Source organism: Lontra canadensis, unplaced genomic scaffold (genome assembly GCF_010015895.1).
Source record: "Lontra canadensis isolate GAN:19392208 unplaced genomic scaffold, GSC_riverotter_1.0 scaffold1, whole genome shotgun sequence".
In the NCBI taxonomy this organism is placed as follows: domain Eukaryota; kingdom Metazoa; phylum Chordata; class Mammalia; order Carnivora; family Mustelidae; genus Lontra; species Lontra canadensis.
This window is the reverse complement of record NW_022630995.1, coordinates 7007277-7028094: the sequence shown is the minus strand read 5'-3', so window position 1 is coordinate 7028094 and position 20818 is coordinate 7007277. Positions and strand designations below refer to the sequence as shown.

The 20818-nt window shown below is 42.5% G+C and overlaps 2 protein-coding genes across 6 annotated transcripts in view; one reads left to right on the top strand and one right to left on the bottom strand.

Annotated features, from left to right (window-relative positions):
* G3BP2 (G3BP stress granule assembly factor 2) overlaps window positions 1-4858 on the bottom strand; it is a 92635-nt gene extending 87777 nt beyond the window's left edge. Inside the window, exon 1 of the mRNA XM_032839332.1 lies at window positions 4707-4858. The gene's annotated coding sequence lies outside the window, so the exon portion shown is untranslated. The remainder of the gene's footprint in view (window positions 1-4706) is intronic.
* A 198-nt stretch (window positions 4859-5056) lies between these two features.
* USO1 (USO1 vesicle transport factor) overlaps window positions 5057-20818 on the top strand; it is a 90342-nt gene continuing 74580 nt past the window's right edge. For 3 of the 5 annotated variants that reach the window (XM_032838599.1, XM_032838681.1, XM_032838513.1), the window contains exon 1: window positions 5058-5314. In XM_032838599.1, the coding sequence (XP_032694490.1) occupies window positions 5249-5314 (66 nt within the window). In that variant the 5' untranslated portion in view covers window positions 5058-5248. Of the gene's footprint in view, window positions 5315-20818 lie in introns of all 5 variants that reach the window. The other 2 variants (XM_032838839.1, XM_032838766.1) reach the window with 2 other exon arrangements.

The following is a 20818-nucleotide window of genomic DNA, read 5'->3' as shown; positions in this document are numbered from 1 at the left end:
TTTGAATATCTAGAAAGATAAACAAGAACTGTTTTCACTGATTGCCTGTGTAGCCAAGGAATACAGTAGGGCAACTTTTTACTATATGCCCTACTGTGCTTTTTATTTTAACCATGTGAATGTATCACCTGTCTTAGAAAAAGGAGGAGGAAGGGAAGGAGAAGGAGAAGGAGGAAGAGGAAGAGGAGAAGGAGAACAGGGAGGAGAAGAAAACCAGTTATTAGTGTGAATATGCAAGCAAGGTAAGCTGGCCACTGGGAGGTCAAGATGGTTCTCCCAGTGGGCCGAGATCTAGTCCTAAAAATATAAATTCTTTCTCCCACAGAACATTTACCTTCATATGTGAGTAGACATGAGCTATTAAGATAGTGATTAAAGGCCAACAAAATACTCATCAAGTAAAAAATGAGCACGTTAATAACATTTTCTGGGGACCCCGATGCAGACTCTGCTGAGGGAGTCCGGCTGCCACACAATGCTGAGCAACGCTGCAGAATTTCTGCTCCGAGGCACCCAGGCTGAAAGCAGGAATTTCCTCGCCTCGGGAACTCATTCACCCAGAGTTACCAAGTGCTCAGTACATGTCAGATACTGTGCTAAGCGCTGAGGATAAAGCATTTCACGAAAGGACTAAAATCACTGCCCAAATGGACTTACATCTTGCTGGCAATGAGCATAGAGACAATCAACAAGATAAAGATGTAAAATACATACTGTACTCCATTAGTGCTACAATGAATATTTTTTTCACGTTTTATGAAACCTGAAAGTGGGATGTATCTTTCGGTAGATGCATGTGGCAGCTGGCAGGGCTAAATTTTTTTCTTTCTCTGAGGGGTACTTAATGGTGTCTTAGATCTGATGAAATGCAGGAAAATACTACAGATGGGAGAATACCGTCCCAGACTGACAAGTGCTACAGAGAAAAATAAGCAGAGCAGAGGGAGAAAGAGTATAAGGAAACTGCAACTTACAACGGTCGGGAGAGACCTGGGTAACATTTGAGCAGAATTAAACAGGTGAAGGAGCAAGCCATTCCTTCCTCTGTCTGGGTGGAACAGCATCCCCAATACGGGGAAAGAACCAGGGGGGAGGGGAGAGTAAGTTTCAGAAACACAACGGGCTAGTGTGGCGGGAGTGGAGGGAATGTAGCAGGAGGAGAGGTCAGGGGATAAGAGGGGGCCAGACTACATAGGGACTTGATCATTGCCTTTAGTGTACAAGAGGCTGGGTAGCCTTGCAGTGAAGAGTGCAGGCTTTGGAGCCAGATCTTGGATTTATGCCCTACATTTGCCACTTCCTAGCTATATGACATCAGGCAAATTACTCTCTTCCTGCTTCACCATCTGTAAAATGGGGCTACTGTCACTACCTACCTCATGAGGTTGCTGTGAGGATTAAGTGAAGTATTTTATGTAAAACACTTTGGATAGACAGAGCCTGGTAAATAAGGCATACCACCTATGTGTTTAATATTGTTATTATTGACTGGTTATGAATTTTGACAGCTGTCTCATCCTTAGTAATTTATTTTTCTCTCTGTTGTTTCGTTAATGGCTAGTAATGCATAATTGTATCAACAATGCTTTGAGGGGGCCCTTGGCTGGTATGCAACTCTTGACCTCTGGGTCATGAGTTCGAGCCCCACATTGTGCAGAGTTGGCTTAAAAAAAAGCAAAACAAAACAAAGTTTTTGGACACTGCTTCTGCAGTAATTAGTCTCTGAACACCTGTGTATGGTGTATTTCAAGTACAAATTATCATTTCATCTTTCTAAGCAGGTATAGACAATACTCCACCACACCACCATCCCCCCAACCAAAAAACAATTTTGTGCAATTACGTTTCATTGCTTAGTTGAGTTTGCCACGAGAAAGTTAGGATGGGGAAAGGGGGCCACTGAAGAGACACTGAAGTAGGGGATTGTAAGGAGGCAATTTAAATCATGAGTTTTGCACCAGTTAATTTTTGTTGTTGCTTTGTTATCAGGTTTGGTTTAAAGAAAAACCACTTTTATTCACCCAAGTTAAAATTTTTGATTATGTGTATCTGATTTTATTTTTTTAAGATTTATTTATTTGACAGAGAGAGAGAGAGAGAGCATAAGTAGGCAGAGTGGCAGGCAAGGGGGAGGGAGAAGCAGGCTCTCCACTGTGCAGGGAGCCCGGTGTGGGGCTTGATCCCTGAACCGAAGGCAGCCGTTTAACCAACTGAGCCACCCAGGCGCCCCTGATTATGTGTATTTTAAAGATTTGTGGCACTCTTATCCTGAATATTTAGATTTATGGAAGTCTGAAGCGTAAGTCAGGTAGTCACAATTTTTTCATGTTTTCTCTTCCTTTATTGAAGAAACAGTCCTTGAACATCTACCACATTAAAGAAATTATACTGGGTGATTAAAGGGCACAGACAGGAACAAGACAAGGTCCCTGATTTTTCTCTATGAAATTGGTGGAAGTACATTCATATGTAACTCCCTTTCTCTTAAATAAGAAGTCCGTATCATGGCTGTTCTGCAATCATGATGTCTGTGGTCCTCTTTCAGACCCCAAATGAGGGACAAATTAGCCACGGTACCCTCTCTACTTCCTCTTGAGACTGGGAGTGGTGAGCTGCTCCACCCCTTGCCAGACACTAAGACAGAGGCAAAATTCTGAGGCTGGGGGGAGAATGGGGGCTCGACCGTTACCTCCTCTGGACCCACTGTCCATCCCTCCTGCCCATAGTCCTTCCAGCCCAGGGGATGCTGTTAGGAAAGAAAACAGGTCAACTGGAGGGAAAACTCACTGTATGCTGTTACTGACCTACAATACTCACCAGGTTAAAACAAAGCAGGACACTTTGACAAGGTCGGTGCTTAAAAGAATTTAGCTAAAATGTCAAGGCACTGTTTTTTTACTATGAAAGAATACATGCAGTAGATATCCATGGGCCCCACTCCAGATGATGGGGTAGAGTGAGGCACAGGAAGAAGGGGAAGAGAGGCTCCCCAAAGGCTGGGGCTTAGGGACTGAGTGAGGTTTTTTGCATACTTTACTTGGTAATAGCAATGCTGAGCATTTATTGGTCACTTTTTTTAGGCTGCAACAAAATGCACCCATGGAAAATGTCTGAAGCAAATGTCAAGTGTCCAGTTTTAAAGCAGAAGACAATGAATGCTTAGTGCACAGTATTTTGGGCAGTATGATCCCAACCATTCTCCAAGTCACCCAAGCTTAAAACCTTGGCAGTAGGAAAGGAACTTTCACCATAACCTCCACGATATGTGTTATCTACCATTCCACCCCACAGAGGAAAAAAGGACCCTCCTCCTCAGCATAATATTCACATATCCACAATGTCTGCTTCATTTACCCATCAGTCTCATCTTTTATGATAGTGCCAACCACACAGAGATACAGAAACGAGTAACATAATCCTGCCCTTAACAGTTTGGCTTCCCAAGCATTTACTGAGTGTTTTCCACATATTAACCACGGCCAAGTGCTAGCATAGACATATGTATCCGGATTTCGGGGAAAGCTTTCAGATGATGCCAGAGTTAAGTCTTAAGGAACCAGTAGGAGTTTCCTGGATGAGGAAGTGGGAGGGGAAGGGCATATCCAGGCCTAATTCCAGAGTATGTGGGGGAGGCATCAGCTGGAAAGATAGAAGCCAGAACGTAACAGGCCTGTACAGCAAGCTACAGAGACTGGGTTTTATTATGGAGCAGATGGACAACCACCGGAGGATTTTAAGAAGAGTATCAACATGGACAGATGTTTTGTCATTGTTAGACCCATGGAAGGGTGACTGGACTGGACAGAAGCCAGGGCTTGAATGCAGACAAACTGGTTAGGAAGCTACTGCTATAATCTTGGTGAAAAATAATGAGAACATAAACTATGTCAGAGGCAGAGAGGATGAAGAACATAGGACTTGTTCGAGAAATATTCTAGAAATAGAAATGAAAGGACTCGAATACTGGGCATGTGGGGGTGAAAATCCAGAACATAAGATTCCTCCCAGTGTCTTCCTAGCTTAGGCAATTATTTGGCTAGTGGTACTGCTGAGGGTGGCAAGGCACAAAGAAGCATATTGATGTCTGTCTATCTTTTTTTTTTCCTTCAGTGGAGCCTGGGGGAAATGATGAGTTCAATTTTAAACGACGAATTTGAGACCTGCAGGGATCCAAGTGCAGAGGTGTATGAATCAGTAAGCTAACTCGACCCTGCGCTTTTCAGGCTCAAGAAATCGACAAGACTACTCCAGAAGCATGTGTACCTACCTGGGGAATCTCATTTCGAAAGGAACAGGGCATTCCATTTTGAGAAAAATGACATTTTTCACGTTTAAAAAGAAAAAGCACTGAAAATGCAGGGGTTGAGAGTTAATAACAAATTAGGATGCTACTAGCTGCCCAACTGACACCGCAGATCCGTGCCTTTTTTCTCAAACTAAATGCAGGGTTCGACCACCTCACACCACTTGAAAACAGCGGCGTACCTGGCGTTAGGATCTAGGAATTCCTTTTGTAACAGGTTTGGAGAGCAAGCGCCGAGAAACGCGCCCTCCGGTGGCCGTGGAATGAGGGGGCTCTACCACTCTTTTTACCACCAAACAAAGCCCTGTGAAGAAATGTAATTTACAAGGATCCGAAGGCCCCAAGGCTCCTACTCCTAAACCGCAAACCCGAAGGAACCCTCCCAGGGGCCGGGACCCCTTACCTGTCACGTCGGCCGAAGTAAAATTTCACTTTCGACTCCACAAAATACGACCCCAGACTCGACAGCTGACAGTAAGTCCCCTCCGGCGACAATTAAACACCCCGCAAGCCAAAACACGTACACTACCGGGATTCTCTCCAGCCGGCAGGGCCGGGCTTCGACCACGTGGGTGATTGCGGCCAGCGGTAGCTACCCGCGGAGGGCGGGAGCAGGAGGCGTGTCCCTGCCGAGGGAGGAGGGGCCAGCGCAGTGGGCGGGACTTGGGCGGGTACAGGCTACCGGCCTCCGCTCGCCTACTTTTCCCCTTTGCCTTCGCCCTTCGAGCCGCCACGTAATGCCACGTCTCCGCGCATGCGCATCTTCACTAGTGGTGGCGGCTGTTTCCGGGCTTAGGGGGCTGGAGCGGCCGCCGAGTAGGAGGCGTTGGTGGCCGCGGCTGGGGAGTGCAGGGTGCGGGCTTGGGGGCCAGGCCCGGCCGAAGGCAGGGAAAGTTACCTTTTCTTTCCCGAAGGGGCCGGTAGAGCCGGTGGCTGAGCGACAAGATGAATTTCCTCCGCGGGGTAATGGGGGGTCAGAGCGCCGGACCCCAGCACACAGAAGCCGAGACGGTGAGAGGAGCGCGATGGGTCCGGGACTTGGGAAGGGTTCGGGCAGGAACGGGACGGAGGATTCGGGGGCCTGGAGGTGACTTCCCGCGCCCCGCCGTGGGCTGGGGGTCCACATGCCGCCTCTCCCTTTGCCTCCCTTTCTCTGCTGAAACCCCGGAGTTATTCCCTTACGCCCCCCGCGTAGCCCCCACCGCGGCGTTTCGGCCGGGCTGACAGGAGCCGCGCCCCAAAGCTCCGCAGGCCCGGCGTGGGGGGTGGTCCTCAGCCGGTGCCGCCCGGGAATGGCTCGATCCAGCGCACAGGTGACTCGACCTGTCCCCTGTGCCCCCGGGGGCTGCGGGCCCTTGCCTCCTTCGCCTGTCTCGAGAGGAACCTGAAGTGCTGCTGCCTCCGTCGCAGCCTGGAATGGGGCATGGGGGGACTGCGAGGTTTAAAACCCAGCTGTTGACCCGAGCATGTGGCTGAGAATAAAAAGATAGTTTGGGGGCACAGAGCCACCTGCTCCTGCCCCTTCAACTGCAGGAAGGTCGTTCTGGCAGGTGTTACTAGTTCAGACCTCGTTTTTCGGGCTCCTCCAACTCTGTGCCTTTTGGGAAATGCTCGCTTGAACGTGTAGGGGTACTTCGTGCTCACACCGCTCTGGGACACCTCCGTGGCTTTCCCTTACGCTCACCCCATTCAGAAGTCTGAACCCTCGGTGCAAACATGATTTGCAGCGTCACTTTAAAAACTTGTTAGCCATTGAAAGCTGTTTGATCGTTGGTTCAACGTTAGGTTTAGGATAAACTTACTTTGAAGTTTGGTTAGTTTCTATTAGAAATTAGTGTGTGCGGCATTTTAAAAATAAACTATTTGAGAATAATTTTTAAGATTTTAGTTATTTATTTGACAGAGAGGGAGAGACAGCGAGAGAGGGAACACAAGCAGGGTGGGTGGGAGAGGGAGAAGTAGTTCCTCCCCTGAGCCGGGAGCCCAGTGCTGGTCTCGATCCCACAATCCTGGGATCAGGACCTGAGGCCACGCTTGGCAGAGGCTTAACGACTGAGACACTCAGGCACCCCGAGAATAATTTTAGATCTACAGAAAAGCGACAAAGTATGACATTTTAAAGGTAAACTTTGTGTCGTATTCATAGACATAATTGGGATGTCTATGAACATAGGCCCTATGTTCTGTGTTACCCGGATCTGGAAGGATAATAATACCTTTTGTTTGTCAAGCTCTTACCTTGAGGAAGGTGCTATGCTGAGCTCTCTATAATCTGTATTCTCCATTAATCTAACCACCTTACAAGATGGGTGATAGTATCTTCACTTTACAAATGAAGAAATGAGGTTTCGAGAGACGAAGTAACTTGACCAACGTCGCACTGTTAGTAGTAGGGTCAGGATTCAACCATGGTTTGCCTTCTTCGAGGAAGTTTTCTTGCTGATGCCCATATTTTAATACTTATCTGGGAATTTTGGAAATTTAGGTAATATTAAAATTAACCTCTCAGACCTGGATTAGAACTGTTTAAAGCAAAAGTTGAAAGCTGGTGAATCTGTTTTCCTCCATTTGAAAATTAGGAGACTTCACCCGCGCGTGCGTGTGGGGGGGGGCACGCACACACACACACACACTCTCCCCATGTTTGCCTTCTCTCTGCTCCCACATGGTTACAAGGCACTCAAACTGACCTATTCTAATACCATACTCTCTCCAGATTACCAAAGTCACAGCGTACGTCTTCAGGTTTTGTTTTGTTTCTGATATATATATTTTTAAAGATTTTATTCACTTATTTGGCAGGGAGAGACACAGTGAGAGAGGGAATACAAGGAGAGGGAGTGGGAGAGGGAGAAGCAGGCTTCCCACCAAGCAGGGAGCCCTACTTGGGGCCCGATCCTTGGATCGTGCCCTGAGCCGAAAGCAGACACTTAACGACTGAGCCATCCAGCGCCCCCCTATTTCTGATATTTTTTTGTTTGAGGCAGCAGGTATGGTTTATGGAGCTTGGTTTGGATTTAGACCTGATTTGAATCCTTGTCTTTCACCCCTAATTTGATTGGACCAGTCAAGAGATGGATAACACCTTGTGAGTAAAGTAGGGGAACCACCTGCTTTTATGGTTATAAATGAGGATTAAGTGAAATAAAAAATAGAGCCTGGCGGGGTGCCTGGGTGGCTCAGTCGGTTAAGCGTCTCTTTGGCTCAGGTCATGATCCCAGGGTCCTTGCATCTAGCCCCCTGCTCTGGGCTCCCTGCTCAGTGGGGAGTCTGCTTCTTCCTCCCTCTCTGCCCCTCCACCATGCTCATGCTCTCTAGCTAGCTCTCTGTCTCTCTCAAATAAAATCTTAAAAAAAAAAAAAGAAAGAAAGAAATAGAGCCTGGCATTTAGTATGTGCTCAATAAAGGGTAGTTTTTTATTACATGTTTTTGGAGGAAGACCCCCCCCTTTTTTTTAATAGTTGGCCTTATCACAATGACTTCTGTGGGAAAGATGGTGTAGCATCAAGTATAGGATTTTGAAGTTAGAAGGTCCTTTGCTGATCATCCAGGTTGAACCACTTCATTTTACAAGTTAAGAAACTGAAGCACAGATCACTAAAGCAGCTTGCACAGTATTAAAGAACTGAGACTAGAACACTGATCTTCCATAGTGAATGGAACAACTTAATTTTTGCACTGTGATGTCAAGATGAAGCTCGAGTATCACTTGTGTATGTTGTTTATATAAATTGGAAGGAAAATGAAGGTTCTTGTTCTTGCCTAACTTTGAGCATGTATACTCAAAATTGGAAAAGTAATTTGTCTTATGAAGAGAACTAAAAGTTTGCTCCAGTTTACAGTGTGAATAAAATTTGTTTCATCATCTCATTCCATTAGGAAATATAACGGGTAAAAGGGGTCATGGGTCACTAATTTTAAAGTATTTGTAGAGCAGCAGTAGAATGAGTGGTACAATTTTAGATGTTTTAATTGGTGATTTGATCTGGTCTGGATATTTAAGTTGCCAGAATTGGGAACCTCCCAACTACACATTATTGTTTACTATTTTGCAATTTTTTCCATTTCTGTAAAATTAAATTATTTTCATTGTGACTTTCCATCTTTTGTGCTTTTCTTCAGCAGAAAGCCTCTTTGTCTAAGGTCTGCCTGTCCTTTATTTTACTTTATTTATTTATTTTTGGTTAAAGATTTTTAAAAATTTTACATGATTTGGGATGCCTGGGTGGCTCAGGGAGTTAAAGCCTCTGCCTTCGGCTCAGATCATGATCCCAGGGTCCTGGGATCGGGCCCCGCATCAGGCTCTCTGCTCGGCGGGGAGCCTGCTTCCCCCTCTCTCTCTCTGCCTGCCTCTCTGCCTACTTGTGATCTATGTCTGTCAAATAAATAAATAAAATCTTTTAAAAAAATTTTACTTGATCTATACACTGAACATGGGGTTTGAGCTTACAACCCTGAGATGGAGTTGCTTGCTTTAGCAGCTGAGTCATTCAGACAGACACCCCTAAAGTCTACCTGTCTTTTAAAAATTTTTTTTTTTAAGAGAGAGAGCACAAGCCTGTGCCTGGTGGTGGGGGTGGGGGGTGGGCAGAGGCAGACGGAGAGAGAGAGACAGATAATGCTAAGCAGGCTCCATGACCAGCGCAGAACCTGATGTTGGCTCCATCTCAGGACACTGAGGTTGTGACCTGAGCCAAAATCGAGAGTCAGATGCTTAACCAACTGAGCCACGCAGGTACCCATCACTGTCCTTTAAATCCACGCTTATTGTTTACCCCCACCAAATTGCAGATAATTTCTGTCTCCTCTGAGCAATCTTCACATTTTAACTAGATGGTACATTTCTTATGCTTTCTACTATTTGTATCATTTCTTCTAGACTTTTTTTCCCCCCAAGATTTTATTTATTTATTTGACAGACAGAGATCACAAGTAGGCAGAGAGACAGGCAGAGAGAGAGGGTGTAGCAGCCTCCCCACTCAGCAGGGAGCTTGATGTGGGGCTCGATCCCAGGACCCTGGGATCATGACCTGAGTTGAAGGCAGAGGCTTTAACCCACTAAGCCACCCAGGCACCCCATCTCTTCTAGACTTTTAAATGTCTTTAGGGAAGAGTTTTAAAATATTTCAGTCTTTGTTTTTCCATAGTAGTAGATATTCAATAAGTATTTGTTGAATGAATTATAGGGGTGGCTGGGTAGCTCAATCAGTTAATTGTCCGACTCTTGATTTCAGCTCAGGTCGTGATCTTTGGGTCATGAGATGAAGCCCCGTGTTGGGTTCCAGGCTCAGTGAGCAGTCTGTTTGAGATCCTCTCCCTCTCCTTCGTCCTCTGCCTCTCCCCCCACTTGTGCTTGCTCACTCTCGGGCTCTCTGGCTCTAAAAAAAATAAATCTTCAGTAAAAGAATGAATTATAGTGTTATATGAATGAAATCCCAGATCTATAATCATAGCAGCTTACAAATTACTAGGTGCTAGACCAATACATGTTTTTTTTTAAAGATTTTATTTATTTGACAGACAGAGATCACAAGTAGGCAGAGAGGCAGGCTCCCCGCTGAGCAGAGAGCCCGGCTCAGGGCTCGATCCCAGCTCAGGGCTCAATCCCAGGACCCTGAGATCATGACTGGAGCCAAAGGCAGAGGCTTATTGCACTGAGCCACCCAGGTGCCCCTAGACCAAATCTTTTTAAAGACTGTAGGAATCAAAGTTCTAGAACGATTGATGTCCATTTTGTCAAACTTTTTTTTTTAAAGATATTTATTTATTTATTTGACAGAGATCACAAGTAGGCAGAGAGGCAGGCAGAGAGAGAGAGGAGGAAGCAGGCTCCCTGCTGAGCAGAGAGCCCAATGCGGGGCTCGATCCCAGGACCCTGAGATCCCATTACCTGAGCCGAAGGCAGTGGCTTAACCCACTGAGCCACCCAGGCGCCCCATTTTGTCAAACTTTTTACTTAAGGGATTTTTCAAAATTACTGTGCTTTTATTGCTTTCCTGTTTTCCTTTTCTTTCTTTTTTTTTGGCGGGCAGCAAAGCAAACGTTATTGAGCGATATTGGGTGATAATACAAAGCTCTCCAAGAGGGAGGGGACCCGAGAGGATTGCCCTGTTTTCCTCTTTTCTTTTCTTTTTTTTTTTTTTTCAAAGATTTTATTTATTTAGTTGACAGAGAGATCACAAGCAGGCAGAGAGGCAGGCAGAGAGAGAGGAGGAAGCAGGCTCCCTACCGAGCAAGGAGCCCAACGCAGGGCTCGATCCCAGGACCCTGAGATCATGACCCGAGCCAAAGGCAGAGGCCCAACCCACTGAGCCACCCAGGCGCCCCATGTTTTCCTCTTTTCACTTAGTGAACTTAAATATCTCCTGGATGTATTAGAGTCACATTATTGATCTTTTTTTAAAAGATTTCATTTTTAAGTAATCTCTACATCCATCATGGGGCTCAAGCTTACCACCCCAAGATCAGTAGTTAACAAGCTTTACTGACTGAGCCAGCCAGGTGCCCCTGTTAATGATTTTATATAACCTAACTTTTCATACTGTCAGTTAAGAGTAACTTTGGATTGTTATACTTATATGATAATGAATAATTCTATAAAATTTTAAATATTTTAAGTCTAGAATTTCATCCTCATTAAACTCTGCATATTTTAGAGTCAAATACTTTTTTTAATAATTTCTGGTTTATTTTTTTTATTTTATTTTAAATATATAATATTTATTTATAATTATAAAAATTATAATATTTATTTGTAAAATATATATATTTTATTTATTTTTTTTTTCTAAAGATTTTTATTTACTTATTTGACAGAGCGAGATCACAAGTAGGCAGAGAGGCAGGCAGAGAGAGAGGAGGAAGCAGGCTCCCTGCTGAGCAGAGAGTCCGATGCGTGGCTCGATCCCAGGACCCTGGGATCATGACCTGAGCGGAAGGTAGAGACTTTAACTCACTGAGCCACCCAGGCACCCCTAAGAGTCAAATACTTTTAAAAAAATATTTTTATTTAAGTAATGTCTACACCCATTGTGGGGCTTGAACCCATGACCTTGAGATCAAGAGTTCGCATGCTTTTCCAACTGAGGCAGCCAGGTGCCACTTAGAGTCAAATACTTTTAAATTTGATTTCTCCTTTTTGCCTTAAAGGCACTGATTTCTGATGATTGGAGCTTCTTTAGTCTGGACATACTTTGCTGGGTGCAAATAAACACTAATTATACTAAAACTCCTACTTATTTTTTTGAATGCTCATACATATTTAATTTTCCATCTACCTTTCAACTAATAACTTTTTTTTAGATTTTATTTATTTATTTGACAGAGAGAACACAAGCAGGCAGAGGGGGAGGGAGAAGCAGACTCCTTGCTGAGCAGAGAGCCTGGCATGGGGCTCCATCCTAGGACCCTGAGATCATGACTTGAGACCAAGGCGGCCGCTTAACTGACTGAGCCACCCAGATGCCCCTAATAACTTCTTTTTAAAACCTAGTGTCTTGAAAATTTCATGTGTTGGGGTGTGTGGGTGGCTCGTTTAAAAGACTGTCTTCGGCTCAGGTCATCATCCTGGAGTCCCGGGATCAAGCCCCTCATTGGGTTCCCTGCTCAGTGGAGAGTCTACTTCTCCCTTTGCTGCTCACTTCCCTCTTTCATTATCTCATTATCTCTCAAATAAATAAATAAAATCTTTAAAAAAAAAAATCCCAAGTGTTAACAACATTTGATGGTAAATCATGGCGAGGGTTTCTTTTCTTAAGCTGTATCCCAAGGCATGAGAGTTGCTTAAGTCCTGAAAAAGTGTGTGGAATTACTGTATTCATAAGTCATCTCTTTTTATTTTTTATACTATTATTATTGTTATTTTTTAAAGATTATATGTATTTATTTGATAGAGCACAAGTAGGCAGAGCGAGCAGCAGAGGGAGAGAGAGAAGTAGGCTCCCCACTGAGTAGGGAGCCTGACTCGGGGCGATCTCAGGACTCTGGGATCATGACCTGAGCCGAAGGCAGCTGCTTAATGGACTGAGCCACCAGGAGCCCCTTTATTATTATTTTTTAAAGTAAGCTCCAGGCCCTTCATGGGGCTTGAACTCACAACACCAAGATTAGGAGCCACATACTGTACTGACTGAGCCAGCCAGGTGCCTCAAAGTCATCACTTTTTAAATCAGACTTTGATCATAGCTGGCTTAGAAAGCAAAAAGGCTAACAATAAAGAGACAGCTGTACTTTCTTATTATAAAATTGTTATTAAGGAATGTGTGCTTAAATTTAGACATAGTTTTGGTTTGATCAAGCATTTTATACCACGTTACTATAAATGTATAGTCTGAAACTCCTATTTGGGTTCAAGTTTCATATTCTACATTAATAACCAGGTCAGTGTCATAACTGGAATGTGTTTTCTCTCTTGGCTGTTTGGCAGTGACAGTGTCAGAGAAAACCATAACAATGATTGGTGTTTTGATCACTTCTATATCCAACGAAGGATGTCTCATTTTCTTTTTAAAACTATATGGCTTTTCTGAAGGTTATTGTAGATTACTATTATTTTTTAAAGATTTTATTTATTTATTTGACAGAGATTACAAGTAGGCAGAGAGGAAGGCAGAGAGAGAGGGGGAAGCAGGCTCCCTGCTCATGTAGATTATTAAGGGCAATTTTAAAAAACTAGAGTCATTTAAATATTATGCACCCTACTGGTACCAATGTGTGTTCCCAAAAACGTGAACGGATGTATTTAAATTGGTTGCCAAAGAAATGTGCTGGGTGATGATCAAAAACAAAACAAAATCTTAATATTTATTCAAGGTTTATTAAGCAGTTCACAGATATTTTCAAGATGGAGATATAAAATAAGTTGTGTTTGCCAATTTTTTTTTTATATGACAGACAGAGATCTCAGGCAGAGGCAGGCAGAGAGAGAGAGAGAGAAGCAGGCTCCCTGCTGAGCAGAGAGCCCGATGTGGGGCCCGATCCCAACACCCTGGGATCATGACCTGAGCCGAAGGCAGAGGCTTAACCCACTGAGCCACCCAGGCACCCCTTGCCAATTTTTTTTGACCAGATCCCTTTTTTCCTCAGGAAACCGTATAGATCTGTGTTCTGAAGAACGTATCTTGGGAAAACATCCTAGAGAATGTATTTTTTAAAGGAATGCTACGTTTAAGAAGTCTTTTTTTTTTTTTTTAAGGATTTTATTTATTTATTTGTCAGAGAGAGAGAGAGCACGCACAAGCAGGCGGAGGCGGAGAGCAAAGCAGGCTCCCCGCCGAGCAAGGAGCCCGATGTGGGACTCGATCCCAGGACTTGGGGATCATGACCTGAGCTGAAGGCAGTGGCTTAACCGACTGAGCCACCCAGGCATCCCTTAAGAACTCTTTCATTAGCATCTGTTTTATGTAGTTTTTGAAGTAACCCATTTAAATACCTAAAAGGTAAATTAAGTCCAGTGCTTTATGGTTTGAGAATTAGTTATAATCACTCTTGAATCTGATTATCTTTTAGAAGAGAAGAATTCGGTAAATTTGCTGATAGGAAGTACCATTTTTCTCTTTTTACACATTTACCTTCTGTTGTTTATACTGTTTTTTTTTTGTTTTGGTTTGGTTTGGTTTGTGTGGAGATCCTAGAAAAGGCCTGCTTATATTTTTATACCTCAGGCAGAAATGCTATCCACATTTTTGTACAAAAAGTTACCTTTAACTTGAAAACATTTATGATGTTAAGACTTTGAGATGCTAGCATTTGTGTTAGGTTAGTTGGTAGACAAGTTTCGTAATGATGCCTTGCTTGGAAAGAATGTATTTTTGGAAAGCATTGTTCATTTCTTAGAGAAAACATGGAGAATAAATGAGGCAGCATATTACCTTGGCTGACTTATTGTTAATTGTAATGGAAATAGAGTGTGTTAGATTCATTGGATTTATTTTGCAAAGAGACTGGTGTTTGACTTCATAATGTTCCTACATTCTTTTTAGATCATGATAATTTAGGTCATCTGAAGATAAAACTGACCTTTGCTTTTCTTTAAAAATCTTCTGAGCTGTAGAGTTCAATTTAAGATAAATTTCTGGTTCTTTTAGTGTTCTAAAACACTAATTTTTTTTGTTCCATTAAAACAATGTAAATGAATTGATTATTGGTTAACATGAATTATTTTAGTTCTATAGTAAATAGTCATGGTTGGGGAAGTTCTCTCCAGGGAACCTGTAACTATGTTTTAAGCTTCATGAAGACAATTATATGATCAAATATGTTGGTATTAGATGCTTGGTAAGTATTTATTGAATAAATGAATGGTCGAATTAGATTTTTTGAACTGTCATCCTTTTCTCCATTTTTGCAGGTCAGTTAAGTAGTTACTGAATACTTTAAAAAAAATAGGGGTTTCTATTGGGAATGGTGAGGAAATATGGCAGACTACATTATGTCAGTGTCTTTAAGCTGTAAACGCACCTTCAGCATGCTAGTTTTATGCCACCTTCCTTTTTTCCCTTTTTACTTTTCAGTGGTTTTTCAGTTTCACATGCCTCATCTCACTTATTTCTTTCCTAGTCACTCCTATTCCCAGTGCTTCTTTTTTTGGTCTCCTTTGTGTATATCTGAATAAAAATAAATAGGACTATTGGTTATCAAAACAAATATTAAATTAGGATTATTAGGCTGTCATTCTGATTATGCTCCGTTTACCAATTGTTAGTAGATTATTTGTCCTTTTCAGGTTTTTCTTGGTAAAATTGTGAATGTCATGTGGCAGTTACTGAAAATGAAGAGTTCTGATACATAATCACCTCTATGGGTTGCATTATATTGTACATATTATTTTGTTAATTAGCTTTTTAAGTTTTTTAAAGATTTTATTTTTTTGTCAGAGAGAAAAATCACAAGTAGGCAGAGAGGCAGGCCTCAGAGAGAGAGGGAAACAGGCTCCCCACTGAGCAGAGGGCCCTATGCAGGGCTCGATCCCAGGACCCTGAGATCATGACGTGAGCCAAAGGCAGAGGCTTAACTACTGAGCCACCTAGGTGCCCCGCTTTTTAATTTTTTTTATGACACAAAGTGGCAAACAGTGCTAGTAAAGTTTAAAGCCCCTTTGACTACCATCTTTAGTTTCAGTTCTCATTTCAGAAAGAATCATGATTTTTTTTTTTTTTTAGATTTATTTATTTAATATAGAGAGAGAGAGAGTGAGAGAGAGCATCCGTGTGAGCAGGGCATAGGAGAAGGAGAGGGAATCACAAGCTAACTCCACGCACTCCATGCTGAGCATGGAGCCCTTCCTGGGGCTCAGTCCCTCAACTGTGAGTCACGACCTGAGCCAACACTTAACCAACTGCACCACCCAGGTGCCCCCAGAAGTAGCCATGATTCTTTTTTTTTTAAGATTTTATTTATTTATTTGACAGAGAGATCACAAACAGGCAGAGAGGCAGGCAGAGGGAGAGGGGGATGCAGGCTCCCTGCTGAGCAGAGAGCCCAATGCAGGGTTTGATCCAAGGACCCTGGGATCATGACCTGAGCCGAAGGCAGAGGCTTAACCCACTGAGCCACCCAGGCGCCTCGCGTAACCGTGATTCTTAATGTGATATAAATCCTTCCAGAGTTTTCTGAATAATTATGAGTTTGTACAATATAGAATTATGTATTTGTAGGAACATATTTTTTATTCATAAACAAATATACTGTTTATAGTTTTCGCAGCTTACCTTTTTCATTGATATGTCTTAGAGCTCTTTGCATATTAAAACATGGAGCCACTTTATAGAATTATTTAAAATACCGGATTTTCAGTTACTTTGTTAACTACACTATACGCAGACTATAAAAGCATCTTGATAACAGGATACATGTTCATTTCATCATTTTATTTATCTCTCAGAGCACCTAATACTTCACATAATATAAACTTATGGAAGAACTACTGTCGTCGAGTTTTTCCTCATTACCCCTTTCTGGTCCTTCTAGATAAAACTAACTCTGCGTCAAATTTTATTCAAATATGTTTTTTCTCTATAGAAGTGTTTTTTGTTAATAAATAGTATTCTGCTGTTTAATCCAATCCCAAGTGTCAGCTGGGTAACATCGTTGTTCAGTCCAGCAGGTCAGGTTAGAAGAGAGCCCTGGATGAAGCCGGAGCCTGCACTTCCTGACTTGACTGTGGAGATGGAACTCAGCTCCAGCCAGTCGTTGCCGCCAGAAATGTAGGCTCTAAGAGCCAACTTAATGTAATAGTTAAGCACTCAAACTGCTTGGCTTTGAATTCCAGCCAACCAGTAAGTGGGTGACTTGGACCTACCCACTGTGCCTCTCTTTCCTCACCTCTAAAATGTGGATAATAATAGTGCCTGCTGTATAGAGTTTTTGCATAGGTCAGATGAATTTTATTTTAATTTTTTAAAGATTTTATTTACTTATTTGACAGACAGAGATCACAAGGAGGCAGGCAGAGAGAGAGAGGAGGAAGCAGGCTCCCTGCTGAGCAGAGAGCCTGATGAGGGTCTCGATCCCAGGATCCTGAGATCATGACCTGGACCAAAGGCAGAGGCTTTAACCCACTGAGCCACCCAGGCACCCTGGTTAGATGAATTTTAAAATATATAGATCTTTAGAACAGACTGGCACATACTGAGTGCTGTATATTGCCATATTCTAACAATTCTGAGATGCACATTAGCGTGCAAATCTCTGAATTCAGGTTGCTTCGTGTAATTATAACTGGCAGTGTTTCTTTTTTCTTGGTGTTACTTTAAAAACTGGTGAATGTTGGGGCGCCTGGCTGGCTTAGTCAGTAGAGCGTATGACTCTCAATGTGTTTGTGAGTTTGAGCCCTATGTTGGGCGTAGAGATTATTTTTCAAAAACGATGAACCTTACAATTGGTAGCTTCTTAACTTGTGTGAAATGCAGTATTAGCTCTCATTAGCATTAGGTTAATTTTTGTCTAGAAATGGTGGAAATCTGGATTTTTTTTTAAGATTTTATTTATTTATTTGACAGAGAGCAACGCAGCGAGAGAGGGAACACAGCAGGGGTAGTGGGAGAGGGAGAAGCAGGCTTCCCACTGAGCTGGGAGCTCAATGCGGGGCTCAGTCCCAGGACCCTGGGATCATGACCTGAGCTGAAGGCAGATGCTTAACGACTGAGCCACCCAGGCACCCCCGAAATCTGGATTTTGATATGAAAACTTTCAATTTTGAAATGTTGGCTTAAAAATTATTTCAAACTGTGTCATAGACAGGATAGATTTTTCAAATAGTATACCAAACAAATACATTATTACTTATTAGGTAAAATTGAATATTTTTAACTTCTTTTGAGTTTTTGGTACTAAGTAGCTTTAGAGTTCACCTAGTCTGTTCTTCCATCCTGCGGATTATATTTTAGGTTCAGTCAGTCCTTGTTATTCATGGATTCCATATTTACAAATTCATCTCTGTGCTAAAATTTATTTGTAACTGCAAAATCAGTACATGTAGCGCTTTTAGGTCATTTGTGGAGTTGTGTAGGGTAGTGACAAATTTGAGTTACCTGATGTGTATGTCCCCAATTGAGGTCAAAGAAAAAGATACTCTGCCTTCTTGTTTAAACTCTCATATTAAACCAACGTCCTTTTCACAGGCTTATTTAGTGTCGTGTTTTATGTTTTTTGAATTTTTGTGCTTGTTGTTTGTGATTTCACTCTTAAAAATGACCCCCAAGTTTAATGTGGAAGTGTTCTCTAGTGTTCCTAAGAACAAGAAGGCTGTGGTGTTTTCACAGAAACAATGTGTGTTCTAGATAAGCTTCCTTCAGGCATGAGTAATTGTGCTGCTGGCTGTCAAGTTCAGTGTTAATGAATCAAGGACATGTATTGAAAGACATGTCTTTAAAGAAATACTCATAAAAAAAAAGAAACATGCATAAAACAAGGTTATACTTGTTTTTTAAAAAATTTTAATAGGGGTACCTGGTTGGCACAGTTGATTAAGCATCTGACTCTTGGTTTTGGCTCAGATCATGTTATCAGGGACGTGAGACAGAGCCCTGCATCAGGCTCTGCACTCATTGGGAGTCTGCTTGAGATTCTATCTCCCCGTGCCCTCCCTTGCACAAATAAATAAATAAATAAATAAATAAACCTTTAACATTTTAATAGTAGGCAGTAGGATATTTCTGTTCACTAATTAGTAAACAGGTTTTTTTTCCCCACAGAGTTTACTTTTAAAATTTTTATTTATTTGAGAGAGAGCATGTAAGCAAGAGAGCACAAGCAGGGGGAGCACAGAGGGAGAGGGAGAAGCAGATTCCCACTGAGCAGGGACCCATCATATGGGGGTGGATCCCAGGACCCTGAGATCATGGACCTGAGCCAAAGGCAGCTACTTAACCGACTGAGCCACCCATATGCCTCTCCCCATAGAGTTTTAAAAACATCTGTAAATTTTTTTTTTTAAGATTTTATTTATTAGAGTGAGAGAGAGAACACAGGCATGGGGAGCAGCAGGCAGAGGGGGAGTAGCAGGCAGAGGCAGAGGGAGAAGCAGGCTCCCTGCTGAGCAGAGAGCCCAATCCCTAGAATCAGTACCTGAGCCAAAGGCAGACGCTTAACCGACTTAGCCACCCAGGCACCCCTGCCATCATGTCAATGAGAGTGTTAAGGACTCAGACAAGAGTTTGTGACTTCAGGGGCGCATGGGTGGCTCAGTGGGTTAAAGCCTCTGCCTTCGGCTTAGGTCATGATCCTAGGGTCCTGGGATCGAGTTCCGCATGGGGCTCTCTGCTCAGCAGGGAGCTTGCTTCTTCCTCTTTCTCTGCCTGCCTCTGCCTACTTGTGATCTCTGTCTGTCAAATAAATAAATAAAATCTTTAAAAAAAAAAAGTTTGTGACTTCAAATACCCAGTACATTTGTGAATTTTTCTTTAAACTGTAAGGTGGCTTCCTTGGGTGGTTTCTGAGATAGTGAATTGCGAGTAACAAAGCCCCTCGCCTCAGGATCCCATTTGGAACACTACATAAATTTATCCTTCAACTCTAAAATACTGCCTTTTCCCTTGTGAAGGTATGACATAATCATTCACTGTGCTTCCTACTTTTCCATTCGCTTTGCCCTTGCTGCCCGTTACCCACACTTGGGACCACACTTGCGATCCAAATCAGTGCTTAACTTGGGGCCCTCCGACCAGCTAGGTTATGTGAAGTAGCACTCTCCACCTAGTACTGCCTCATTTCCCTGGTTATTTCCTTCGTCACACTCATCACTTTATCTTTTTGTTTTACTTATTAAAATTTATTTTGTAGTCTCTTTGCAATTACCTTTTCATTAAAATAAGTACCTTCTATCGTGGCTCACTGCTATTCCTGCAGACTAGAATTTTGTGGGTCTTTCAAAATGTTAAGCACTTTAATATTTCTCAAACTGTCTGTGGTGAAAGACCAGTTGCTTTAGTTGTTAGTTTTTGGTTTCGTTTTGTTTTGTTTTATGTAATTGATCACAGACCAATACTTCTGTAAAATACAATAAAAATGAATGGCTGGAAAAGTGGAATGACAGTATACATACACATACTCATGTGCATAAAAACATTAAACCGTGGGTTTTTTTATTAAATAGATATAAATAATTATTCAGTTGTAGAAGTTTCTAAATGCTTAGCCCCAGTTTCTGAACTGAACTTGTCACAGACCACTCCTTTTTGTTTGCCCTGATAATAGCTCCTGTGAGGGTGTTAGCATTCTAATATTTGTTTTGTTTAAGATTTTATTTATTTATTTGACAGAGAAAGACATCGAGAGAGGGAACACAAGCAGGGGGAGTGGGAGACGGTGAAGCAAGCCTCCCTCTGAGCATGGAGCCCAATGCAGGGCTTGATCCCAAGACCCTGGGATCATGACCTGAGCCGAAGGCAGACGCTTAATGACCGAGCCACCCAGGCACCCAGCACTCTAATATTGTTGAGTGAATGAATGAAATCACCCACTTAGGATGATGGTACTGAGTTCTTCAGATATATTGCTCCTTTGACCTTTACCTTGCTAAGACCCAGAGTATTTGCTGAGATCGAGAAAAGTGATTGCTGATTCATGATATCAGACTTCAGCTAGCTTAATCACTACTGCTTTTTTTGATTTTCTAATTATATCTTTTAAAAAACAATATTTGACTTTATGTCTATTTGAGGAAGAGCTGTGGTCGAATCCCAAGCAGTGGCTCTCCCAGACATTTTATTCCTTACAGCCCCAGCTGCTTAAATTCAGTTCTTTCAGTTACTCTTTTGCCTTATTTATCCCTTTAGCTCTTTGCCCATTACCACTTCCCAAATACTTTTTTCTTAACCTTATTCCTTGTCTGTTATAATGAGCTGACATCTTTTCTTTCTCTCATCTCCAGTTTGTCCTTATTTCTCCACACCAGTTTGTCCTTATTATCGCAGCCTAGTTAATTCTAAAAAAGTGAGCATGTATTGGGGTGCCTGGCTGGCCCCGTTGATGGAGGCTGTGACTCTTGATCTCAGGGTCGTGGGTTTGAGCCTCATG